Source organism: Rhipicephalus sanguineus, chromosome 4, assembly GCF_013339695.2.
Source record: "Rhipicephalus sanguineus isolate Rsan-2018 chromosome 4, BIME_Rsan_1.4, whole genome shotgun sequence".
Lineage (NCBI taxonomy): Eukaryota > Metazoa > Arthropoda > Arachnida > Ixodida > Ixodidae > Rhipicephalus > Rhipicephalus sanguineus.
This window is the reverse complement of record NC_051179.1, coordinates 58,474,566-58,501,482: the sequence shown is the minus strand read 5'-3', so window position 1 is coordinate 58,501,482 and position 26,917 is coordinate 58,474,566. Positions and strand designations below refer to the sequence as shown.

At 44.9% G+C, this 26,917-nt stretch overlaps 2 protein-coding genes and 6 non-coding genes across 8 annotated transcripts in view; 5 read left to right on the top strand and 3 right to left on the bottom strand.

Moving 5' to 3' along the window:
• Window positions 1-944: 944 nt before the first annotated feature.
• On the bottom strand, window positions 945-11,774 carry LOC119388779 (uncharacterized). Its single transcript, XM_037656192.2, has 5 exons — window positions 11,652-11,774; window positions 9,433-9,536; window positions 5,599-5,715; window positions 4,055-4,108; window positions 945-1,069 (listed from the first exon to the last, which is right to left on the bottom strand). The coding sequence occupies exons 1-5, from the start codon at window positions 11,737-11,739 to the stop codon at window positions 974-976; spliced, it is 459 nt and encodes a 152-aa protein (XP_037512120.1). The 5' UTR covers window positions 11,740-11,774; the 3' UTR covers window positions 945-973.
• On the top strand, window positions 8,193-8,264 carry Trnae-uuc (transfer RNA glutamic acid (anticodon UUC)). The gene has a single exon. It is a non-coding gene; the product is annotated as a tRNA-Glu (tRNA).
• On the top strand, window positions 8,270-8,341 carry Trnaq-cug (transfer RNA glutamine (anticodon CUG)). The gene has a single exon. It is a non-coding gene; the product is annotated as a tRNA-Gln (tRNA).
• Window positions 11,775-14,550: 2,776 nt separating the features above from the next.
• Window positions 14,551-26,917, top strand: part of LOC119390048 (uncharacterized) — a 68,947-nt gene continuing 56,580 nt past the window's right edge. The window contains exons 1-3 of the mRNA XM_049415199.1: window positions 14,551-14,642; window positions 19,111-19,241; window positions 24,794-25,080. Of these exons, the coding sequence (XP_049271156.1) occupies window positions 14,551-14,642; window positions 19,111-19,241; window positions 24,794-25,080 (510 nt within the window). The remainder of the gene's footprint in view (window positions 14,643-19,110; window positions 19,242-24,793; window positions 25,081-26,917) is intronic.
• Window positions 21,004-21,075, top strand: Trnae-uuc (transfer RNA glutamic acid (anticodon UUC)). The gene has a single exon. It is a non-coding gene; the product is annotated as a tRNA-Glu (tRNA).
• Trnaq-cug (transfer RNA glutamine (anticodon CUG)) lies at window positions 21,082-21,153 on the top strand. Its single transcript has one exon. It is a non-coding gene; the product is annotated as a tRNA-Gln (tRNA).
• Trnaq-cug (transfer RNA glutamine (anticodon CUG)) lies at window positions 22,520-22,591 on the bottom strand. The gene has a single exon. It is a non-coding gene; the product is annotated as a tRNA-Gln (tRNA).
• Trnae-uuc (transfer RNA glutamic acid (anticodon UUC)) lies at window positions 22,597-22,668 on the bottom strand. The gene has a single exon. It is a non-coding gene; the product is annotated as a tRNA-Glu (tRNA).

Sequence of the window (26,917 nt, the reverse complement as noted above, 5' to 3'; positions counted from 1 at the left end):
AGTCAAATTTTGCCCTGTCCTGCGAGTGTCATATCGTTAGAGCCCGACTATGATGTCATCACTATAACAGCATAACTATAAGTCATAAATAAAAACGGTCCTCTAGAGTGCCTTTGCTCGCTGGAAGAATATATGTGCTCGATTTGAGAATCCGAGTTTGAAATGTTTCATTCAAATCCTAATAACAATCTTACGCTAACCTAGAGGCATTTCCCACGAGTGAAGCTTCGACATGATGGGATATGTAACAACAAATCGCATTACTTTCGAGGCGTGCTACAATCTAATTTTTGTAACTAATTCCATCATATGGAGCACAACGCACATACCTTTTATTGCCTTTTTTTTTAATAGGTGTACTTAAGGAGGGGTTGATGCCTATGTCGGGTGCCGGCTTTTATTGTCTTACCTTGAGAAGCCACCGTCGAAATTTTATAGGGAATAAACCTGCGCTATTTTCCCGCTATTTCGCAACAGTTGCGCAAACGAACATAAACCTTTTCAAGCCGCTTTGAATTGCCAGTTATTTACCGAGATTGAACACTTTTCGCTGAAACGGAACAATAAAAACGCTCTCCTTTGAACATTCTGCTCCGTACTGTTAGAACTTGAACGTTTCGTAGACCGTATGCGTGGCCATTTCACTTTTGTGCACAGTCCAACCTCAAGAACATGGCGCGGGCACTTCTCTGATAGGTATGTATCAGCTGATAAAGGCTCTAAACAGTCAAAACACCTTTATAACGAAGTTCTCAGGGCCTTCAGAATACTTCTTTATACAGATCACTTCGTCGTTAATCTGACACACCTTAATTCGAGCGTTTGCAATCTCGTTGTAAAGGCGTCCGGGTGTATATGAATGGACAACATCGTAAACGGCGCATTGTTTACATAGGTAAAAGAGGTTTTATTTTTCTCCGAATACGTGCAGTACAGGTAGAAAGTAAAACGGGTCTTCAATGCGCGTTGCCACCTATTCGATGGACACTGCGATCTGGTACCAGTGGATACACACGAAGAAGTTTTTACGATTCGCAACCGGCACCGTGGGTCTCCGAAAGCTGCAGCCCTGCAACGAGCATGAAAAAAAATAAAATCATCGTTTTTTTTTTAATGCGAAGCATTTCTTAGCGAACCCAAGCCACTTTGAGCGTATCTATCTATCTATCTAGCCGCCTACGTCTGGGTGCTCTCGTGATCGCCTCCTAAGCTTGGATACCAAAATTGGCATGGGAGGGTAGGGTTTGACAAAAATGACTCTCTGGTCATGACATGAATAACGTGAAAATGTAGTCGCGTACGTCGTCAAATCCTTTCCTCCAGACACGTGTGGCACATACCCGTATACCACGGGCTACGGTAAGCAGGTATGCGCCACAGGTGATTAAGAGTTTGTCTGCCCAGGAACGGCGAGAACAGACATTGGTAATTTAAATGCGAGAGCGTAAAGAAAGACCGACATCGGCAGCGCTGACCCGACAAAGGTAAAGACTAAAAATCAGGATCCCAGCAGGAATCGAACCCAAGCATTCTGCGTGGCAGTCAGATGTTCTACCACAGAGCCACGCCACGACTTGAAACTGCTTCAGAAAAAGACCCTGTGTAGGCGTAATGTCGGTGCTATGTCAATTGTGGTTGCCGTTCTGGCTATCTAATTTCGTAACAAAGCAATAAAGATTACATATGTGCTCCGTTGATACAGGCGTCATGCCGGGTTAACGTCAGTTGTGGTTCCAGTTTTGCCTCCTCTTTTATAAAAGTCTAATAAACATTACATTTGTATTCCTATGATTAAGCAAGCTATATTCAAACGTCGCTCGACCCATGAGGAACGTGCTAACGAAAGTTACGTATGATATTCACATCATTGCGCCGTAAAGTGCGCTTCGTTTCGATAAAACTGACGTCTGTGCTCTAAAGTGAGCGCTGACGTTATGCCAATAAATAAGTTACCCTTTAAACGCCAGTGTAGTCGACGTGCCAGATAAAGTCACGATGTGCACATAACTACTATGCGCTTACAAAAACATGTCGGCCCACCTACTAACGCCTGGATCAGAGCCAAAAAAGGCAGCATAGACAACTATACTCGCTCATTGCTTCGCATGAAACCGATTCCCACTTTTTTTATCTGCGTCAGTTTAATAGCATATAGTTGCCATATTAAAGCCTCATGAATTAAATTCAATTCAAAGCGCGTGTGTGTGTCTAAAAATGGTGTGGCAGTTTAACGGTTAATGCGAGAGAAATGCCTTGTTATCGCCATTGTTTACCTCTAGTTAACTGATTGCCTTGATAACCAGTATACCAACCAATACCAGCCAGCGGTTGCGAGCAATAACCAGTGCAGGTATCGTGAGTGTAAATACGGTAGTGTTGTGGAAATCGAGAGCGCCCTCCCCTTTGGCATCTCGTTCCTCAGCTAGCGCGTGTGCCGGCCCCGCGCGGCTCGAGCGCCGGAAACCGCCGTGGCTATGACGGCAGGCCTTTTTGTCTGGTGCAAGCCATGCGTCGCCCCTTCCTGGCGTGGAGACATATTTCACTCCCTTTTCGGGAGTGCTGGGAGCTCTCTGCTGCACAGGGTAGCCACACTCTCTCGACAGAGTTCTGACACTCTGTCTGAACGAGAATGAACAAGCTCCCTCGCCAGAGTAAAATCACGCTTCTGAATTGGAGTACGTATACGTCCTCTGCATGAGCTATGCTACTCCCTCACAGAGTTTTATCATGCTGGTTGGGCTAGAGTGAAAGAACTCCCTCCAAGATGAGAATCACTCTTGCTGCTAGGACCAATGTGGACAAAAAAAAAAGAAAGACAAAAAGAAAAGAAAGAAAACCGACGTACGTTTTCTGCAATCTAACAGTGAACATGCTGACTGTGAATGTCTGACGCTTACATCACATATACAGGGTGTTTCAAGAAATGTGTCCAACCTTCTGAAAAAAATCAGGAAAATGCGATATTTGCTCGGGGCTTTCAGAATTGCTTTTTCTCTAGCGGCAGGAATCTTAAGGTAGTTAAGGACATCATTTCGGACAGTAATTAAGGAAGTTACATTAATTAACTTTTTAATTAGTGGAGTTAGGTGATTGTGTCAAATGGGAGAATTGAAGTTCTTCATGCGAGGAACCAATCCGAGCTTTGAGATTTCGAAAAAGCGTCCTCTAGTAAATGTTGTGGCGTAATGAAATTCAACGAAATGCAACGGCTTTCAACAGCGAAAGTCATCGAATTCGGTTGAATTTCATTACTTCGTAATTATTACTAGAGGCCGCTTTTTCGAAATCTAAATGTTGGGATGGGTTTCTGGCACAAAGAACTTCAATTCCCCAATTTGGCACAGTCACCTAACTCCACTAATTAAAAAGTTAATTAATTTAAATTTCTTAATTACTGTCTCAAGTCATGTCTCTAACCATCTTAAGATGTCTAGCGCTACAGAAAAAGTCATTCACTCATTTTGGATGTCTCAGAAGAATATGGCAGTTGCGTTCTTCCATGTTTCTGTTTAGGTTTCGCCACTGAATTTGGTTGAATTTCATTACTTCGTAATTATTACTAGATGTCACTTTTTCGAAATCTCAAAGTTGGGTTGGGTTTCTGGCATGAAGAACTTCAATTCTCCCATTTGACACAACCACCTAACTCCACTAATTAAAAAGTTATTTAATTTAACTTTTTTAACTACAGTCCCAAATAATTTCTTTAACCATCTTTAAATCCATCTCACTACAGAAGAGCAATTCTGAAGGCAGCAGTCAAATATCGCATTTTCCTGATTTTTTGAGAAGGTCGGACACATTTCTTGAAACACCCTGTATAAATTTGACATCCACACGCACAATCATACACAACGCAGCAACACTGAACATATACCGCTTATGCACAGGTGAGCGGTATTTATACTCATGATGTCTTGCCCTCGCTTTCAGTGCCGGTGGCAACAGCTATATGCTGCGTGTATTTAAACAGCAAATGTACACAGAACACGTGTAAATATCTGGGGATCCTTAAGGGCCCTGTAGGCACATCGACCATGTGTGACGCACTTACGAACAGTTTTTCGCTGACTTCGTCAGCGGGCTTTGGTAGGTCTTCCATTCCGGACTTGCAAGTAAGAAAGACAGATGGTTAGAAGCATCAAAAAACACGCAAAATACGTAAGTAACACGCGGCACGCAATAGATGTCAAGGTTAAATAGGGTAAAATGTTCGCTTGTGAACAAGTTCTCAAACCACGATGTGATTATGAGAGACGCCGCAGTGAAGGGCTCAGGAAATTTCGATCACGTGGGGTTCTCTAACGCGCACCCAAATCTAATTACACGGGCCTCAAGCATTTTCGCCTCGGTCGAAAATGCGGTCGGGATTCGATACCTCGACCTGCGGGCCAGTAATCGAGCACCGAGCAATCGCGAGTCCACCGAGGCGGGTCCAGTTGATAATAAACAGGCAGGTATTTATTTGTTCAGGCATCCGCTCATGACAACTGCAATACCACCCACGAAAAATGATCATCACCAAGCTCACAAAGGCTCAAAACTTTTCGAAGCTGAGAAATGGAACGCGTTAAACTAGTAGCGAAAGATACTCATAAAGAAAAGTCTGCGGCGTGTGTGTAGCTGTTTGCAGGCTAGTGGGCAATAGTAAGATGATTAGGAAAAGAAAAGACTCTGCCAGATGGAGAGAGAGAGAGAGAGAGAGAGGACGTGGGGAGCAAAAAAATGTGCAGCAGATCCAACGCGTCCTGTGGGAATTCACGCGTTGCGAAGCTAGTTTGTATAATTAATCTTCGTCTTTCACCCATGGAGTGCTCAGATGCCCATGACGCGATGTGTATTCCACAGGCCTCATCCATCCATTTCTGCAACAGGCTACGTTGTCCGCGATGTCAACGATATTTTCTGACAGAATTTATCTTAGAGGCCCTCCTTACAGCTAGGCTAAAACCGTAAAAGGAATGAAACCGGAAGTGAACGTAAGATCGGAAATGCTTACCCGGAAACCCGGAAACCACTAGGCAGACTGGAAATGGGTAACGGAAGTCGGGTACAATCGCGTCGGATCTCCTGCATCTTTTGAAAGGTCTTAAGTGGGATCTAATCGGTTAGCCAGCAGCTGCCAGAAACAGCAGCAGCAGCACGGTCAGCAAAACCACGGATATGTTCACAAAGAACGCTTCATTTTAGTACAGTTATAACAGCGTTGCGTACAACCGAGTGTATTGGCATTGCCCGTTTGCGTTTTGCGTTAATTGTTTGCATGTTACCTGTCGAAACATTTGTAGGAAGAAAGAAATCAAGGTTTATTCACGTTTAGGCATTTCTCTTTCTGAACTTGGGAGTAGCCCGAGATTAGATAGATAGATAGATAGATAGATAGATAGATAGATAGATAGATAGATAGATAGATAGATAGATAGATAGATAGATAGATAGATAGATAGATAGATAGATAGATAGATAGATAGATAGATAGATAGATAGATAGATAGATAGATAGATAGATAGATAGATAGATAGATAGATAGATAGATAGATAGATAGATAGATAGATAGATAGATAGATATGTACTCGCAGAAATTAAACCGCCTCACCAGCTGGGCCTTGATCTTCTCAACAATACACTGGACAATCTTTTCGTTCTGGTCGCCATCACCCTGCTTCGCGGACGACAGGCAGCCGTCGTATTCGCTGCAGATGGTCGGCAGTACCTGTGAACGCCAGGGAAGTTCAACACACTCTGCTCAAACAGAAAGATGGTGAGAAAAAAAAAATAAGGCCAGGTTAGAATTTCTATAGGGTCGGAGAACTACTGAACGGCTTCGTTGATCTTTTAAGCAAGTTGTTACTCGGACTGCCATACATTGCAAGATGTCTTCTTTCTTTTTGACATATTTTGTTTAAGCCACAAGCACGTCACTCGCATCTCCCTTCGAGAATGACGGAGCATATATATATACATATATATATATACACACAAATTGAACCAGCTCCGCTTCGCGGACACCGATGAAACAGCGAGGCTGGCGACCTTCCCTTTGTCAGGCTAACGCACTTATATGTTTTTCAAGTCTTTCGGATATGTTGCATTACTGCTCTTTATTAAACACTCTTTGTTAAGCTTTGAGGTGGTAGCATACTCTCATTTCATCTTGACCATACCACTCTTATACACCGGTTTACAAAGAAGCCTTCCTCCGATATGTTGTTTCACTGCTTTGTATTAAACACTCTTTGTTAAGCTTTGAGGTGGTAGTACAGCCACCACCTTTTATAACAAAGTATCACGTGACAGTAGTGTGACTATGGCAGCGCGCACCCTTTGTTGGGCTAACTGTTGCCTTCTTCCTTTTTAGTGGAAGTCGCGTGTAGTGGGATTTACCCAATTTCTGTGGCACATACGCGTTTATGGTGACGAAATTTTTCTGATAGGCCGCACAGATTTCTGTGGCACATAACCGTTTGTTGGGCTAACTGTTGCCTTCATTTTTAGTGAACGAGTGGTAAGTAGTGGGATTTACCCAATGTCTGTGGCGCATGCCCGTTTATGAAGCCCACAAGCGTTACCGCGGATCCTGGACATGAAAGGCTCGACCAAGAACAGCTTCGATGTTAAACAAAAACAAAAAAAACAAACAAAAAGAAAACACGAAACCCAACTCCGAGCCCTCAGGGAGCGGCCGGCCGATTCGTCAGCGGACATGCAACGTTACGGTGATGGCAATACTTGTCACGATACACAAAGTTGCAGAAACGGGAGACGACACTCAAGGACTAAAATAAAGAAAGAACGCTGCAACAGGGCATATTACATCAATGCCTCATTATACCCCTGAAATTCTAGTAGGAAGTTCACCTAGTTTTACTTGGGATTTTCTTTTTTTAAAACTTAATAAACTGCTTCTACCCTTCTCCGATCACTCGTGCAAGGTCCGTCGACCACAATTTTTAGCGCATCGTCTGCTCTCACAATGTTAGTTTTTGTTTTGTCTTCGAAGTAATTAATCAAAACGGCTGAATAAAAATAACAATATAATTAACAATAACTATTTATTCTGACTTCAAGAGTTCTGGAATAAATGAAGATTTCTAGTACCAAGCCAATTCCGCCAATTCTTGGCCAATTCCCTTGAGTGGGAAGGTACCGGTGTTCTTATCAGCATCATCATTGTTATCATCATGCTGTAATGATGTTCCTCCTCCTCCTTCCGTTTGCACGATACAGTTCAACCCGTTACAGGAAAGAGGTCATGAACAAAAAGAAAAAGAAAGAGGGAGGAGGGGGAGCAAAAAATTCATAAAGATAAAGTGTAAAGTAAAGAGTGCTTTACAGGGATAGTGTCTCATTACTAAGTGTTCACGTTGAATTAGCTTCATCCTGTGAACTCTGTATGCATCAATTTTCGGGGTATATAAACAACAACAGTTGATACTATTATTGCTAAATTAAACTTTTATATGCTTAGAGCTGGTCTGGCTCCCTCCCCTCTGTGTACAATTTTTGGTGTGGATGGATCAACAGAACAATATTTTCTGTCACGCGGTCCCTTCTCAGGAAAGACATCCTAAAAAGAATCGTTAAATGGAATTGTATTGGACCTCTATATTTCAAATATTGCACTTCGGAGCCTCCTTGGTAGGTCATTGTCGAGGTATGTCAGCAGCGCTCACGAAAATTTTTTAATTGAATAGGGACGATTTCGTTACTAAATTCGTAAATTGCGATTTTAAATTTATTTTAAGTGTAGAAAAATTTGTCAGTAGTGATACGATTCACATGTAACCACTTCTTTTAACTTATACGTTTTTTGGCCAATCTTTCTGGGTGGGTGGAAGCCACTGATGGAGGATATCGTCGTCGTCTTCACGATCATCATCAACAAAGACCATGTCCTTTTGCTAGGTCATGTAGCAACGTAAGAAAAGGAAGAGCGATTTTTCTTGTTAAATGCTGTCATTGTGGTAATTGAAACGTCGACTTGAATAAAACCGATACGAAAACGAGCGAAAAACAAAACAAAACAAAACAAAAACATTGCACTGTTCCTTTAGATTGAATAACGCGCTCCTCTGTGCATGCATAATTCGCAATTTCCTCTATTTCTCGATATGAAGCTAGATATGGATCGATTTCGCCAGCGGACACAGCGACAGCTTAACAAGCGGTTTGAAATCGCTCTTCCCCGTCTCCGGCGTGGTCTAGTGGCTAGGATACCTGGCTTTCACCCAGGAGGCCCGGGTTCGATTCCCGGCGTCGGAACGTTCGGTCTCATGGTGTAACGGTTAGCACTCTGGACTCTGAATCCAGCGATCCGAGTTCAAATCTCGGTGAGACCTCTTTTTTTTTAAACAATAAATTCAGCGGTCTTACGTGCCAAAACCAAGATATATGACCATAAGGAACGCTGTTGTGATGATTCCTGGTTAATTTTGACCGCCTTCGTTTTCTTTTTTTAGCGTGCACCTAAATCTAAGTACACGCCGCGGTTTACTCATTGTATTGTTATTATTATTAATCTTTCTTGTGTGTTTGTATTTCGCCGCATTGAAAAGCGGACTCTGTGGCCGGGAAACGAAACGGCGCCCGCGTGCTTTGCAACGCAATGCTTAGCGCCTTAAAATATAATTCGGCGGGCACAGCTAATTTCGAAAAATGGCCCTACTATATGTATACGTACTTGAATGTACATACGCTGTGAGAGTAGCGTTTAGATTGTGAGATAAATACATGCGACTGTTCAGTTTTTAGCCGCCTAATTAGGTGGCAACTTGGTCTTGTTGATGAAGCATTGAGATACAATACATCCCCGCTAATTGTAAGTATTTGTAAATTAGTATGAAGGACCATTGCTTTCATAACGTTATATTTCTTATTATTGTAGAGACATTGTTTTTAAAACGACCATGACAATGCCTTTGCACAATATGAAGAGGCATATCCTCTCTAATTTGTATCTATTTTGTTTTCCTTCTGTTTGTACGAGGTGTTATCAAAGTGTTATTGAGTGCGCTAATTTTTACTTTGCTCACTCCAGCTTGGGTCATATTTCTTCCGACAGTATGTATAACTAACTAACTAACTAACTAACTAACTAACTAACTAACTAACTAACTAACTAACTAACTAACTAACTAACTAACTAACTAACTAACTAACTAACTAACTAACTAACTAACTAACTAACTAACTAACTAACTAACTAACTAACTAACTAACTAACTAACTAACTGTAGTTAGTTTTAGTAAGCATTACTTTCCCCGCATATGTCGGAGTAACGAAGGAGGGCAGGAAAAAATGAAGAGGCCGAGTTGCCTTCCATAAAACCTGAGCCTCAATGGAATCAGCAGATTATAGTTATCAGTGGATTATAATAATGGGAATACTTGACACGTGTTTAAATTAGCATGCAACGCCATACAGTCATACCTTTGTCAGGTACTTGGACGGAATCCCGTACTTGTCGTAGTTTTCGTAGCAGTCGACGAACATATCTGCCGCTGCCGTCAGCATTGACAACATTTCCTTCTTGTCTGCCGATAGAAGATAAAAAAAAAAAGAAAAGAGAACTTTACAAGGCGCGATCATCCGTACTCGAAGCCATATAGCATGTCATGAGATAAGTGAACTGTAAGCAAAAACTATCCGGGATGGGAGTTTTATCAGCTTATGAGCCCTGAAAACTCCCATGCCTGAACCATTTACCTCGTCATAGGGGAGTGAAGACGGCATATGCGGTCATTATGCTCCCGCTGCTAGGTGACTGAGTATATAAACGTCATGACAGTATTATACTCACCACGGAATTTCAGGTCACGTGGTTACAAACTCCCCAGAAGAGTTTTAAAAACAACTTTTGGTAGCGACGTGCTTGCCTGTGTGTGTACTTCTCAAGTCATGATTTAAGAAGTACTTATCAATGTTTTGCCCACTTCCATTCCGCTCTCCCTCTCATTATTACTCATTTTTTACATACCATATATCTTTCTTTTGCACTCGCACCGGTGTATTGAAGGAACATTTATAATCTTGACCGTAGTTATCACCTGGCGGCCCAGCCGGCACAGGGTATGTAGGTTTGATTACGTCGCAGCTGATGGCAAGCTAACAGTGGCGGCAATCATGCCATAAGGACATGCCGGACGAATTAATTTTGGGCAGGGTGCTATCGCCGTCGTTCGTTCCGTGTAAACCGCAGTCACCCGCCAAAGATTACTGCACACCTACAAGTAATGAACTTCCTGGTCTAAAGAACGTCCAGTGGCCCGTGTTCTAAGGCGAAAGCCTCATATAGATGCCTCATCAAACGCTAAAATTGACCGGCGTCTCGTGGCGGCCGCGTCAACACGAGTGATGCAAAAAGTCATCATCACGTGATGACGCCACCATGTGACGTCATCATGACTTCACAGCTCACCAATATTTGTGACGTCGCTGTGCCGCCACATGGTGACGTCATCACATTTCATCATTGCTTGGTGTAAGGTGCGCCGATCCCGGAGGCAGTGCAAACCCAGGTGAGGTGTTTCCTATCTTGGAGGCAGTGCAAAACTACGTTAGGTGCAGAAAGCTTTCGTAGTGTGGCGAGGCAGATAAATATCAAATCAAATCAAGTCAAATACATCAAATCAAATACATCGACTGAGAAGAAAAAGAAGGTGCCTTTCGCCTTCGAGTCGTCTTAGGTGAATACATAAGGAACACTGAGTTTTTTGCCCTGTTTCATGATGAAACCACCAGCACAGCAATAGAACTGACAGTTGTTCTAGTTGGTACCGATTCATCAGGGGCGTAGCCAGAAATTTCTTTCGGGGGGGGGGGGGGGGGTTCAACCATACTTTATGTATGTTCGTGCGTGCGTTTGTATGTGTGCGTGTATATATGCGCAAGAAAAATTGAAAATTTCCGGGGGAGGGGTGAACCCCCCCCCCCCTTGGCTACGCCCCTGCGATTCATCATTCATTGCGCAACAATATACCAGGACGAAGAAGAGACCGGAAGAACACGGGTGATAAGTGAAGATACCGAACATGGGTGATAAGTGTGTCGGCCAGGCCTCTACCTCGTTATCAGACAAAGAATTTGCCTCCTTGCGCTGCGCGTGCCGCTAAGGCTTTTTGAGACCGCTTCTAATTCACCATATAAATGTAAGTTTGATAGCGGATCCCGGCGTCTCAGTACGACCACGTGTTTAGTTACCACCAGGTGCGCTTGTGGCGATGATGTATTTAAGTTTCGTTCTTTTTTCTGATATACCAGTTGTGGGTTTGCGCTCGTGTTGTTTCGGTCTCTTCTTTGTCCTTGTCTACTCTCGCGCAGCATGACTTGCGTTTATTTTCAAGTTAACAAGATTATAATGCCTCTCACCAATGTACATCCACTCGTCGAGTGTTGCCGTGTCCTCAGAACGAACCATGCTACAATAAACTACGCTGCACTGCGAACACTTCAAATCGCTACTGAACGTTTAACTGCACTACACTAAACAAAACTAAACCATCTATTTTCTTTGGAAATACCACGCGTAGCCTGTGAACGCTATTATTCGGCAAACATACATGACCGGAATAGCGCCTGATTGCATAGCCTATGCCCCACAGAGAGTCTGTACGACATTATCGTCTTAGTTTACCAGTAATCCAACGTACTGGGTTGCGGACCGCAGGCGTCCTCCAGCGGCGATCCACGGGCGAGCCCCGAGAGGACCCACGAAGCGGCCAGCAGCATGCCGATCATGGCCGTCGTCTTGCGAGGCTTTGCTCATACGCGCCGGCTGCCTTCATGACGGAGCCATGTTTGATCAGCCCGCTCTCTTCACGGAACATGCGCTCGATCTACAGCGCTGGGAGCGTCACATCCATCAACGAGCTTACGAGGCCAATAGTACCGTGCAGCGTGCGGAAAGCTGCAGTGCGTGTCAACCTTACCGAGGTTAATGCGTTCTGCTCCTTACGGTGAATGAGGCCTCTTATGGCTGTTGGATTCCATTAGGTTGCGATGGATCACCGAGAAGCCGATCAGTGCATGCAAAAAAAGCAACCGATGTGTCAGACCACCTGTATTGCAGTGCACGTTAGAAAAACCCGAATTGGGTCCGTATTTCTATGGCATAAAAGGCCCAAAGGGCTCTCAGTACTAAAACACAGTCACGGTCAATTAGGCAGGAGCGATGACGGTGAAACCCCACGCTGAATAATTTGAACGTCTAAGACCCACTTTTGACAGAAAGGTGATACATATGTGCTCCCCGCCCAAACATCATGGCGTATAAGCCTTTCTCATGTTGTCGAGACATCTGTCAACCTATGTTCTTACGATCGAACTGCATGCTTCGGGAATGCAGCCCCCTGGTTATAGGCAAAGACTACTACACTGGAAGGACCCGCGCGTGCACCATTCCAATGATTGCATCCATTGCTCTTCCCATAATTGTTAAGGAAAAAGCATGTATTATACCGGTGTCACACGGGCATTTTTGATCGCGATCGCGCCTAATCCGGATCAGATTTCTTAGTCGTGATTGGTTCCTTTACGCAAGCTGCAGAAGGAAGCCAATCCCATTTCAGAAATTTGATCCCGACCGGGCTTAATCGCGATCGGCAGTGCGCCGTGTGACACCGGTATTAGATATATCATTGCGTATAATTACGTCTAAATTACATGATAGGCAAACAGCTATTTATTTGTGCGATGAAAGTATAGAAAATAGGAGTAAGACACAAAGCTGCTCCTTTGACAGCTCGACAAAGCTCTCGCACCGCCAACGCGATAACAATATCAGCAGTATAAACAGCACTCATAAGAACGCAGGTGCATATATGTGTCAAACTTTATACGTAAAACATACACTCATACAGAGGTATACAACAATCTGTGGATCATATGCACAGGATGGATGGATGGATGGATGGATGGATGGATGGATGGATGGATGGATGGATGGATGGATGGATGGATGGATGGATGGATGGATGGATGGATGGATGGATGGATGGATGAATAAACTTTATTTCGGTCCCTCGGAACGCGCCCTAGCACGTTGCGGGCCGCTCCCACGTCGGAACAGAAAGACCAAGTCTCCTTGCTGCGTCGCGGGCCCGTTGGACTGGATAAGCACAGGGACATAGAACAATCTAGAAGTATAACTATCCTATCTTTTATAAGACTCTGAATATTGCCGTTATCTCCACTATAGTGAATTAGTAATTTATGATAACGCAGAAGACGCCGTGAATTATAGGAAAGCATAAAGAACGTTACAGCGGGGCTGCTCGTGTGATCACACTGCACGAATTTAATGTAACCGTGTTTTCCCCAACGCGACCGACGCGATCCACGGCCAACGCGTTCGCGTCATGCTTGTGCCATTGAAGCTTGTTCTGGAAGGGAGAGAGCGAAAGGCGAAGTTCATTTTTCTTAGAAACATTTCTGTAACGATCTCCCCAATTAATCACACGTACGCTCACCTTTTCAGTTCGACGCGTGGTAGGCGTCGAGCTAAAAATATTACCTTCCCGTGTAACCTTACCTGAGACAATGTATACTTAAATATTCTAATAATTGTGTCATATTTTTTAAAGCTTTGTTCACAATCGGATCTCTAGGATTAAAATATTTAATTTAAATTAGAGGTTACTATAACAATGACGAAGAGGTTTTCACATCGTGCCGGCCTTTGCGGCTATAAATAACAGTTGCAAGGTTTTGACAGAACTTCGCCACAGTGTATCTCTTCATGATCACGCGAGGTGAATAGCGAAGCGGAAACTGTGCCACGCATGAGCCGGCCAATCATGAAGTATAGCAGCGCCTTCGAGATCGCGGGACGCTCGCTCCCCGCACGATCTCGGAGGCCACGCTCGTGAGTTCTTTGCCCTTCTTTTACACTTGAACTCCCGTCCGCGCTTTAGTTCTAATCGCTCGGGTGCAGTATTGTTGTGAGATACCGCTTTCTGCCAGCGAAACAGCATTTGCGTGTCAGGTGTGATGTCCTTACCTGAAGAGAACAACTGGGTCACATTTAATTTCGGATTGCATCGCCAGGTCAATTCTGCTCTCCAATTCGGCTCAGTGATGTCTTCAGGCCAAACGAAAAGCTTTTTTAATCGATCGCTCCTGGGCAGTGGGGCGCGCGCACTTAAACTAGGGTCAAGATGCAGCCGGCGAGGTACTTTGTTCAAAAGGGGCATGAATTTCCCAATCCTGTAATATCCTAATACACAATTCTAACTACGCATTCATGCTTTGAGCTGTCTTGCTGCGTGACAACTGGAACTGCTGCTTTGCCTGCCTAGGGCATCGGCAAAAAGAGCTGTTTTCTCATGCGGGCAAGGACGAACCAATTTTTCAAAAACATCTTGAGCAATCTGAACAAGCTTAAAATATCTGAATTGCCTTTTCATGACTAAATAACTTTGCGCGGGTACTCTAATATTATAAGGTTTACTTTGATTAAATTACCGTTAAATAAGGATATAATTTTAAAACTCATCATTATTGCGCGTAGTGGGTGAGCACCATTGCTTTGGAACGTGATCAAGAAAAAGAATGGGAGACGCCAGAAACAGCGTCGTGAGCATCCGGGCCACGCGGCCCAACAACCGGCCGCTGCGCGGCCGCTCGGGTTCCGAATATGACAGGCAAGTGATCACTACATGCAGCACGTGTTTATTAACGCGAGATCATTAATGGGTTCATTGTGCGAACCCGCCCTGATCAGAAGGCTGTGGCAGCAAAAAATGATTGTGTAGCGATTGATGTAGTTCTAAATCCTGCGCTAAATACCGCTCCACTACTGTGAAATCTAATGAAGTGCGTAGCACGGGCACCCAGCGATTCCCGTTCGTAGAGTTCCCACTGCTCCGTTTACCGAACCAGCGATGCCGTCAATGTTTGAGGTAAGCATGTAGGGTTTCCCCGACATAAGAAGAATCTTGTTGGGGAGGTTCGCAAACTTGGTGTGCGACATGCGCGCTACTTTTTACTGCGATTTATCAACTTCCTGCTTGTTATGGCAGTTGACATTACGTGTCGTGAGCAGCGAGTTCCGTCAGATTGTTTTCCCCTTCAGATGTAGCGACAAAGGCGCCGGATAAGCGCTGGCGGGAGGAGCAATCGCGCTCTTTGCGATGCGGTGGCGCCCTCTGGTCGACAAAGAAAAACCCATACCCATACGACCCATATGGGGTATGACCCATATAAATGGCCCATACCTAGCGCCATCTTCATGTTGGGCACGTGGTATGGGCTCTGTCTGGCGGGCTATTCAATAGGCAGCGCCGCAGCTCGCTGTGCGCAATCCGCAACCACTCGTTCTGCCTTTTGCGTTGCCGATGACTTCGGTGGTGAACGCTGTTTCGTTGCAGCAGCCCGCTTCACACGTTTCGCTGCGTTGCGGCGATGCTCTCGTACAGGGGCGTAGCCAAGGGGGGGGGGGGTTCAAACCCCCCCCGAAATTTTTCAGTTTTGCTTGCGTATATAGGCACGCACACATACAAACGCACGCATGAACATACATAAAGTATGGATGAACCCCCCCCCCCCCGAAAAAAATTTCTGGCTACGCTCCTGCTCTCGTACTCAGTCGGCGATGAACTCGGCCACATACACACCTACAAGAAATGATCTCTCATTCACGCGCGCTCGTATATAAGAATCAAAATTCAGTTAAAAACACTTCAAGGGCAGAAACTGCACTTCTCAAGCAGAATTCACAAAACTTTCTATTATTGCGATAGCAATTGTATAGACACCCTGTGCACATTTTTGTCGTCGCCGTCATGTTCTGCATAAAATCCAAATCGTCAACGCTGCCCCGCGCGTCGTATGTTCTACAGGCGTTCTAGGGGAAGCGTGCGAGGGCAGCTATGGAGGAAGGAAAACGAAAAGAGGGAGTGTTGCGCAATGGGATTGAAGCCCACTGTGTCGGCCCAAGACGTGATCGAAACGTCAGAGCGTGCGGTAGGTTTTTTTTTAGTACTCCCGGTGGCGTTCTTTAGTTTTTGAACCTCCTTCGTGAGCCGGCTGGTCTGCGCCGAACAAGCCCGCTTCGATTAAAGGCTACCGGGCGCCAAACCCCGAAGTCTCGGCAAATTTACCTCATTTCTTGCGCGATCTTAACGCAAAAGGTCACGTGTCGGGCCGACACTGCTGGCTTTAAAACAGGTTGGCTTGCCAAGGCTGGCTGTGTGGCGTAATGCTCCCTCCATTCTTTTTCTTTCCTCCATGAGAGCTGCCGACGATTGCGGCTCAAGCAGAGAGGAAACACGCCGGCCACCTCTTCGCGGCGCGAAAGGCCGGTGGTGGCTCAAACAAGCAGGTAGGGGTGGGGGATGGGGGGTGGGGGGGCATGTTCGTTATGCGCTCTAAGGTGTGGTGGGTGAGCAAGTTTGAAGTCAAGCCTGGACATCCCTTATAAGGTGCCGGGTCATCAGTCTACGTGTTGTATACACGTGCCGAACGGCTGGGAAAATTCTAACGGCGCAGGTGCACACGCATCGCGAGAATGCAGAAGGCATTCATTCGCGCGAATTTTCATTTTCAAAGAGCAGGGACAACAGGCACTGTCTAGGAATCACATGATGGATGTGAGAATGGCGCATAGGGAAGCGACAGCACGTCTCGAGAATTGATTATAGTGTTGACGCTGCTTAAGACATCATGAGCGAAGTACTTTACACGTGCATGCGAAAATCCGAAAAAATATTCTACTGTTCTTTCTTTATTTTTTGTTCCGATTAGAAGTATTCTATATAAAAACTTTAAATTTAATTTCTGCTAATGTTCGATTATTGCAGAATATACACACCTGTATACTGCGACTGGTCGCTGCCATTTGCAAAGGCAACCGGCCGTTCAGAGTGGTCGTTGTAAAGCTTACAACTGGGGTAGCATTCAACCTATTAGCATGGTCCTTGGGACCATGCTGTTAGTCGTATACAAGTTGCTCCGTTTAATAGACGTAAGAATAGACGTGGGCTCAGCGATTGCGTACAAGGTTTCGGAGGCCTTAGTTACAGCCCATAGCTTCCCACAAAACTCGACATTTACTTGTCTAAACTTCGTCCGTACGGCTTTATCGGTGCTTGAAAACTTTAAAGAGATGAAGCGTAATAATAATAAAAAAAATACTTCGGAAGACATATATGACTCCACGCGTATGTATTAGAGAAAAGTCATTGTATAATCTGCCCTTATTTCCTTTCGTAAAAACGTTTCCTAACTGGTCCCCCGCCATTGGGGTTTCGTGGTTATGATGCTCAACTGCAGACTCTAAGGTCGCGGGATCGAATCCCGGCCGCAGCGGCCGCATTTCGATGGAGGCGAAATGCTAGAGGCCCGTGGGCTTAGATTTAGGTGCACGTTAAAGAACACCAGATGGTCAAAATTTCCGGAGCTCCCCACTACGACGTCCCTCAATATCATATCGTGGTTTTGGCACTTAAAACCCCAACAATCATTATTAGTAGAAGTTTCCTAACTGGTCGACGTGCTTGCGCATCCGGCCAGCGCGAAAACGCTTTTACACGCGCATAAAAAAAAGCAAAATGCCATCACCCCCCACCCCCCACAAAAAAAGGAAAACAACACATGATAGTTACACACATCCTATTAATTACGCCTGTACGTTTGTTTCAATTTAACCTCGGGGAAGAAAAGAAAAGGAAAACGGACGTAAGAAGGACCTCGAAAAGTTGTAGGATGAGGCGTCACACAGGAGATGAACAGTAAACTTCACTAGGTTAGAGCCAAATGATGCAAAAAGGTAGAAAATCTTTCGAGAGTATCTCTTGCGCATTCCTCTTGCGTAGTCAGCCTAAAATGATCATCCATCAAACAAATCATTTCTTTTCTAATGAAATGCAGCTTCAAGGTGTTCACCCATATGACTGCTCTCATGAGGCAACAGTAACTGGATAAAAAGAGCGCTCGCTTCCCTGAAGGGGACGTCACAAATGTGCACCAGCAGCCAATATACTAAATCGAGTGGGAACTGCGAGAATCGAGGCTTGCGTTGCTCGTGCTTTCGTCACTCTATATGTATATATTAGGCTCGCATGGCCAAGCGTGTGGGTTATACGAGACTGTTCCATCGAAGTAGCGGAACAGTCGGTTCAGCTGCCTGACATTCAAGCTGCTGTGGCAATTTTTTTTAGCACTGAAACTGGAATGTTACCTTCAGAAGCACAAGATGTCCCGAATCGGTTAATGCCTGTGTCATTTTATGCACAAGGACGTCCTTATTAAGAGCAACGGCAGTGGAATTCGCGCGCTTCTCACTGACATCATTCAGTGCTGCGTGGTTTCAGTTCGAAGTTCAGAAAACTAAATTCGGCCTTTCCTTCGTTCGCATAGCTTCGTAAGTCCCTCGAAAGACAAACAAAAAAAATCCCAGAAAAGCTCAAGAACATTTTCTCGAAGAATGTTATGTCAGCGTCAGTTATCTAATCGGTCTTTTCTTTTCTTTAATCTCACTTAAAAAATTTTTAAAAACGCGGAAAACCGTTCGTGCATAAAGAAAAGAAAGAAAGAAAGAAAGAAAGAAAGAAAGAAAGAAAGAAAGAAAGAAAGAAAGAAAGAAAGAAAGAAAGAAAGAAAGAAAGAAAGAAAGAAAGAAAGAAAGAAAGAAAGAAAGAAAGAAAGAAAGAAAGAAATTGATGAGATGGGATGGAACGAGATAACGCTTGCGGACATTACAGTTGAGGCAATAGGAGATATAGACTTCATGTTGGCAGTGAAGCTCTTCTCCTGGCAGCATGAAAACAACGAATTTTCGCGTCTGTTCCTTTCTACTCTATAATAATGAACTTTGGTCAATTCTAGTGACGAAACTCTCCCGATATTATGCAGCACTTGACAACTACAGACGCAAAGCCAACTATTCCGATTCGACCTGGCGAGGGGCCTTTTAAAGGGCGTTGATTGATTGATTGATTGATTGATTGATTGATTGATTGATTGATTGATTGATTGATTGATTGATTGATTGATTGATTGATTGATTGATTGATTGATTGATTGATTGACGTGCATACGCCTACTGATTGATTACACACCTTTCATAAAGGACAATGCAATATTCTGATTTTATGTTCTACGCTCGTGCAGGAACCTGAGGGTGAACACGGCTTGCAATGTGAGCGCTGGAATGTGCGTGGCCCCCATCATACTGGCCGTCGTCGTGTTGATCGCCATCGAGTACCAGAGGTACGCGCTGGAAAAGGCTCGTCAACAACGAGGTACGAGCTACAATTGCATTGAAACGGGATAGTGGATTCGTTATTTGGCCAACCTTATCAAGTCGAAAGCCTTAGATACCTCATCAAACGCGAAAATTTAGCAGCGTCCCGCGCCGGCGGCGTCAACACGAGTGATGCAAAAAATCATCATCACGTGATGACGTCATCATATGACGTCATCACGACTTCACAAATAGCCGAAATTTGTGACATCTTCATGACTTCACTGTGACGTCACATTGCGTCACGTGACATTATTGCTTGTTCAAAGATGGGCCGGTACCGGAGGCAGTGCAGAAAGCTTTCAATGCCTCTGATCCTGGAGGCATTGCAAAACCACGAGTCGACTGAGACGGATGCATAAGAGACTGTGAGTTTTTGTTCTTTACGCTCTTCATCGTTTTTCATTTTTCACATCCAATATACCAGAGCGCTTCCGTAATTACTTGCACATGCACACTATCAGTAGTGCTTAGCACCGGTTAATATAATTGTTTAGTATATATTTAAGTGTTCGCTAATTCTTGCTGGCATTGGCTGATGATTGGTAAATGATTGTTAATGCTGGATATCAGACACACCGCTATTGTCGCCAGCAGAAATGCGGTAAGCGAGAAAATGTTGGAAAAGAGTGTACATGCTGCGACGCCACTTTGAGGTTCCCGCATCAATCCCCAATGACCTCACAGATATTCATGGCGTCTATACTAGAGCCTACATAAGTCCTTATTGGGTAAAAACAATGTGTTCTAACGAGGCTTCACAGGACGTTGGCGCTCCCTCCTAATCTTTTTTTCTTCCGTCTATGCTGGGGAGCGAAATAAATTAGGAGAGCGTATTATAGCTTCAGTTTCGCATTGGGAGGCGAACTTTCCGTGAAACCATTCCATTCGCTTTTTCGCTCGCATTGTTGGGCCAACACCTTTCAGATCATGAGCGTGGGGATGTTTGGTTCGAGCTTCCAATCTACCCGCACTTGTTCGGCTACCCATGGCGCGGCTCTCTATAAAAGGTGCTGCGAACTCTCACTCGACGATCTTGAGCTTATACCCGTGGTTTCCATCATGTTATGAGCGCTCTTTATTTCTTAAAGCTCATTGGTAGAGAATGGCACTCGTCAATGCGCTATAAGTGGGTTTGACCGCGTAGATTGAAAACCAACGTGTTTGACTACTATTATAAATTTCAAATATTAGTTTCCGGCCGTTCTCTTTTGTATAATCGTATTGTTGCGTTCTTACGCGACAACGTGTGCCGTAAACTGACGTCCGCGGTCAGCATATTATATCTCAAGAGTAGTTCCCTTTCCGTGCAGGGTGCGAGAGAAAGGGAAGAGGGAATAAGGGCTGTGAATTGTTTCTCTTGTTATCGAATGGGTTGTGCTCCAGAAGGGAAGACAGCAGAACTGATTTTCTTAAGTAAGCGGTGCGATGTGCCTGAAGCAGTTCAACAAAACTGAAAGAAAACCGCAGTTTGGTGGTTTAAAAATAACCCATAACGTCATTTTTCTGCTCTTCTGTGCATTGTTGCTCTTTTCTTTCTTTCTTTCTTTCTTTCTTTCTTTCTTTCTTTCTTTCTTTCTTTCTTTCTTTCTTTCTTTCTTTCTTTCTTTCTTTCTTTCTTTCTTTCTTTCTTTCTTTCTTTCTTTCTTTCTTTCTTTCTTTCTTTGTCACGACGAAACTGGTATTGGCAATGCACAGAAAAAGCCCCGTGGAGGCTAAAAATAGGAACTGGTTCGAGCGTTCTCTATTCGCACAACGTCTCCGGCGTGGTCTAGTGGCTAGGATATCTGGCTTTCACCCAGAAGGCCCGGGTTCGATTCCCGGCGTCGGAAGTGTGTGGTCTCATGGTGTAATGGTTAGCACTCTGGACTCTGAATCCAGCGATCCGAGTTCAAATCTCGGTGAGACCTGTTCTTTTTTTTTTTTTTTTTTTTTTTTTGAGGCGTACGTTGATGAATCAGTGAAATACGGTGACTACCTACGCTTTGGTATTGCTTACCTCTGTGTGTGGTGTTTAATAGAGTCTGATTCAAATACTTATCTACGGACACAATGACTGGTACAGCCTAGAACGTCATGTTTTGTTTACCTCAGGCATACAAAAAGAACGACTGCCCTCTTTTTGTGTGTGGTGACTGACTTCGTAAACGTTAGTCGTTTATGCTTAACTATAGAAGAGGAATAAACCTTGGGGCTTTTTTTTTTGTTTTACACAGAGATATGAAGCCAAAAGATGATGAAATAAAGGAAAGCGTATTGGACATTATTGGCAGCTTTCCATATAGTCGAAGCGTTAGCAACTCCGCGTTACGTCTGTGGTGTGCTTCCATGCGGTGGCGGCTCTTCCCCGCTGGGAGTGTTATCCAGCTACAGCTCGTGGCCATGTGGACGATCGTAGAACATCGTTTTTGTTCGATGAAATCGCTTAGTACGTGAACTTTGGGAGCTGGCGAGCAGACCAAAGAACACTCGCATGGTACCCAAGGGCATAAAACCTGAGAGGCTGACTACGCGTAACACGAAATTTGTGGGTCTGGTCCCTACCGGTGACAATTACTTTTTTATTCTTTGTTACCGGTGACAATTAGTTTTTATCCTTTGTTTCACGTTCATTTTCTTTTATCTCCTTACAGCTACACTTTAATTAACGGCTACAACTAACGCCCGCTGTACTCCCCTTGGTATCGCTATCACTTGGTTTCACGTCAACGTGTCTGCCTCGATCGATTCCCTTTCTTTCGTCCACTGCAGTTCAGTTGTCGACGTCTTCAATGAGAACTTCCAATTGAAATAGGAGCTTGTCTTTCGTGCTGCGATGTAATATGTATGCTTCTCGATTTCACAATATTGCACACAATTTGAAATGTAGGCGACAGAAGACTCTTTGGGCAAAGAAAGAAAGAAAGAAAGAAAGAAAGAAAGAAAGAAAGAAAGAAAGAAAGAAAGAAAGAAAGAAAGAAAGAAAGAAAGAAAGAAAGAAAGAAAGAAAGAAAGAAAGAAAGAAAGAAAGAAAGAAAGAAAGAAAGAAAGGATTAATGGATAACTGCAGGGAAACACTAGCTACAGTAATTGGTATGAACCAAAAGTGTTTTTCAACAGCCGCTTCTCAACTGCAAAAAAAAAAGAAAAAGAAAAAAAGGTGAAAAGGAGGAAAGAAAAAAATAAAAGGAGAGGAAAAGCACGAAATAAAAACGGGGCATTTTCAGATGCAGACATGTGAAACTCATTCTGAAAAGGCAGTGTAAACGGAGAATGACGAAAAAAAAAAAAAAAAGCAGGTCTCACCGAGATTTGAACTCGGATCGCTGGATTCAGAGTCCAGAGTGCTAACCATTACACCATGAGACCGAACGTTCCGACGCCGGGAATCGAACCCGGGCCTTCTGGGTGAAAGCCAGATATCCTAGCCACTAGACCACGCCGGAGACGACAGCGGGAGCGCGAGCTTTCGAACCGGTTGCTATCTTTGGCCTCCACGTGGCGTCCTCAGTATTCGCTCCGTGTCCTGTTCGTGGCTCATGCAGCTATCGTAGAGGCCGCGAGCGGGGACTGATTACTTTGTTCTCTGTATCGATCTGCAGCTGTGAGAGCCCGCAGCTTCATCGCCGAGGCTCGTTCTTGTTGTAGATGCTGCCATATAGGCAAAGCCCGGCGAAGCGTGCGTTCGGATAGCGTTTGGCGTGTGACTCGGCTCCCAGGTTGGAACGCGTCTGGACTGAATGGCGCGTCCATATAATCATAGGCGTGTGCACAGGGGTGGACACGCCTATCCCTCGTCTTGTCACATCTTGATCTTTACGTGTATCAAAGCTATGTTGTTTCTATTGATTTAATAACGTGATGCATTTTTGTAATGTAAGCACAGGGAAGTAAGAACGCACGTGTCCCTCTCTCCCTCTTCACTTCTATCATCCCAGCATGTCCTCTTTGTTCTGCATTCCACAAGCGTCGCTCCTGCACAGTTCCGCTTTTTCTTCGTTTTTTTTTTTCTCGCCTTGTTCCATTCTTAATTCAGAAGACGAGGTACTGGGTATGAACCAAAATAGCCCGGCTGCGAATAGCAATACTGGCAACCAACTCCTAGATTGCGTGCAATAATATTTATATATTGCACGCAGTAAGAATGGGCTGGAGTGCATAAAACCGACATTCCAAAATTTTAACCGGTAACTTACCTCTGCCCGTAAACCGATAGGTGTACAATCATTTCGCTTTGCCGCTACCGCTACTTGTGGGGTAAATAACTTTAGATAAGTAGTTAATTTCTACGCATCGTACGATGGAACTGAAAATGATAGGCGTATCATTAAGAGATAAGAAGACAGCACAATGAATAAAAAAAACAAAGAAACGGGTGTAGCCTGTATTCAAGTTGACATTATGAGGCAAAATAAACCTTTAGCAGGTCATACGGTGGGTATGACAGATAATATGCGTTAACTTAGAGCGAGTGGATACCAGTGAGTGGGAAGCGCGCAGCCAAGGACGGCAGAACCCTAGGTGGAGGAAATTAGCGGGCATAACTTGAAATCAACTTGCGTAGTGTTCCCGTGCGCCACTTTACCGTGCATCCAGTGTCGAAATTCATGTGATCAAACGTGTAAACGTCTGGTGATCATGCCTCTTGCAAAATGGCATTGGTGGCGTCCCAAACAAAGCGTCTCTGACGCGTTTTCGTCCCTGCGATCGCTTCCGGCGCATGCAGTTATTGAGCGCGGAGCCTTCGTGATTGATTAACGGGCGTCGATATGGACTTTTACGTGAAAGGTAAAAACGTTTGCGGAAAAGCTTACGCTGCCTGATGCATTTGATAGCTGCGATTTCAAGCCTTTCGCGTTCCCTTGTCGAAAACTGTCTGGCCTATAAGAGACTTTTGTTCGTCCCCACCAACACGGTAATTCTCATATACGAATGACCGTGTTGGTGGGGTCACAGGATGGCGCAGAGCTCAACCATATACAAGTACAAACGCGGCCTCCGCGATTAGCTCGGCAGCGTGCAACGGCATGCTGCCGTAGCTGATAGCGGAGGCCATGGTACAAAACTCACTGCAGTAGCCAAATGTATTCGGCAATGAGGGTTTAGACTTTCCGAAGCAGCGTAAGTGGTGAACACGCTGCTCTTTTAAATTTTTTTCGATACGAACACTTATCCGGAACCCAGACACAAACCTATAACACACAGTGGTTAAAACAAAGCGTCTCTAGATGCCTTCACCTACAGCGTCCGGTAACACGGGAATTAAGTAAACGTCATGACGTATGCCGCAATAACATTACATATTACGTATACCGGAATTCTATACCGGAATAACAATACGTACTACGTTTCCATATTGCGTGTACCTGAATTCTATACCTGAATAAAATTACGTACAACGTATACCGTATTACGTATACCATTACGCATACCGGAATTCTTTTAGTGCCTGGTTTCAGAAGTTTGTTTCTTTTTATTGCACTAAAGAATAAATCACGGAACAACGGATGCGCGAAAACTCCCTGTCGTTCGTTAAACGAGAACGCGCACTGTGTTCCATTGCACGCATAGCCCGGGCAAAATTGGAGTCGGCTAAGTCAGCGAACGGCAGCGCTGGCAACCCCACCCATGAATCGGGCAAAGCGAGCACTCAGGGCTGGATTCCACCCGTCCATGACGACCTGGTGTTCCCGCCGGAGGCCGTGCTTGCCGGCGTCCTGTTCAACCGGCGCCGCTTCTTCTTCGGCCGCTCGCTGGACTCCCACCAGGGCCCGTGCGTGGTTGCTGCCCCACAGCGACGCTGCCTCATGGTATGGCAAGGGATGCCACCTCGGTTCGAGGACGACTTCGAGTACCTGGTACGCATGCGCAAGAAGAGTACTTAAACGGGCCCTGCAACACGTTTCCAAGTAATCATCGAATGACTTCATTAAAGGAGTTTATTGCTTCACGAATCGACAGCCGCAAACTTTTTTAAAATCTGTCAAGTGTATACGAGCGGAGTTACAGGGATCTGCCGCGTGCTTTAACCTTTAAGCGCTTTATGTCTTCTTTCGTACCAACGAGTGCGCTGAAAGCTACGCCGGGGGGGGGGGGGGGGGGGGGGTGACAAGGGGACAAGAAGCTACGTTCGTTCGACAGCGCGTCATGACCTTGAGCTCTTTCTTTCTTTTCTTTTGCTTCGAACGCGCGGCTTACTTTCATTGTGATCGCGGGCACGTGGCGGCGTCCTGCGGCAGCCGCGGTAACTATGCAGCCCACGATGCTGAAATCAACCAATGTCTGTGGTCTTTGAGTTTATGGCGCGGTCATTTTGGATGACAGCATTTTCGAAAGAAGAGCGAGCTATTTCTAGCTGACTTGGAGAATTAATTGTAAATGCCGCTTGCTGCGCTATAATGTTTGGCTCACTTGTTCTCAGGAGCCTCGACTACCGATCGTCAGTGTTTTCTGATCATACTCAAAAAGCGTTCCAGGGCGCCTTCAAGTGTCGAGAAGACGCAACGTCCGATATAGACCAGATTCTTTCCCTCTATCTCGCGCTCGTGTTTATAGTAAGCATGCGTAATCTTTACCCCAGTTGTCAGTTGTCGACGCGGCCAAATGAGGAGCTCAATCAGGAGCCAAATCAGGTGAGCCAACACTGGCAGCAAGCATAGAATATCAAGAGGCCGCACTTTATCGTGGTCTTTGCAAACCTCCCGCAAAACCCGACTGAAACGGCTGCCCGAACAAGCGAAAAAAAGAATACCTTTCTTATATGGCGCGGCTCCTGCTGGAACGATAGTTGCGAATCGATTGCTTGGTACTAATTGTGTACTATTGGTGGAACCAACAGACAACCAAGCCAAGGGAAGTATAGGGAAAGTTATTTGTAGTAATTATGAAGAAATTAAAGTGGACGAAAAGACAATTTTCCGCCGGCAAGGACCTAATCTACATCCTTCGAATAAAGCATATAGTATAGTTTACGTGCCACAGACAGTGCCATGCAACTCCTAGCATAGCGTAGCGATGCAAAGTAAAACGTAGCAAGGAGCGTGGGAAAGGGAAGTGAGGATGAGGAGGAGTGATGTGAGGGTAAGGACGAGGGAAAGGAGGAGAGAGGGCAATGTGGATAGAGTTAAAGATACAAAGAAAGATGAAAGAAAGAAGAGATAAGAAGATGGAGGAAGGTGAATAAAGAACTATCTGCGTTCGCCAGGTGGTGGCGCTTATTTTTTTTTATTTTTATTGCGATAGCAATTATATGGACAGTCTCGGCTGAATTTTGCCGTCGCCGTCGCCGTCATGCACCGTATATGTATAAGTATGTATATATATATATAAGCCCCAAAGAAAAATAATTCAGAAAAATGCTTCCGAAGCGCGGAATCGAACCAGGGACCCCTTGCTCCGCAGCGAGTGGCGCTAACCACTGCGCCACGAAACGCAGATGCTCCACGTAGCTAACGGCGAGCATTATATACACACCCTTTACCGCTGGACGGACTCAGAGACGCTAGGCGCTTATAAGCGTTTCTTCATTACCAGCGAGGTGGCGCTAGGAGCGCGACGGGCGGATTTAAAAGTCGTCGGCGAGCTCGCTCGCTTCTTATATTTGCGCAAGGAGAACCTTGCCCTTCCGCTGTCTGCTCGCGCGGTTTTCTCGTGCTGAGGGGAAGAGGGATGTTTCACGCTTTCACCGTGATGTCC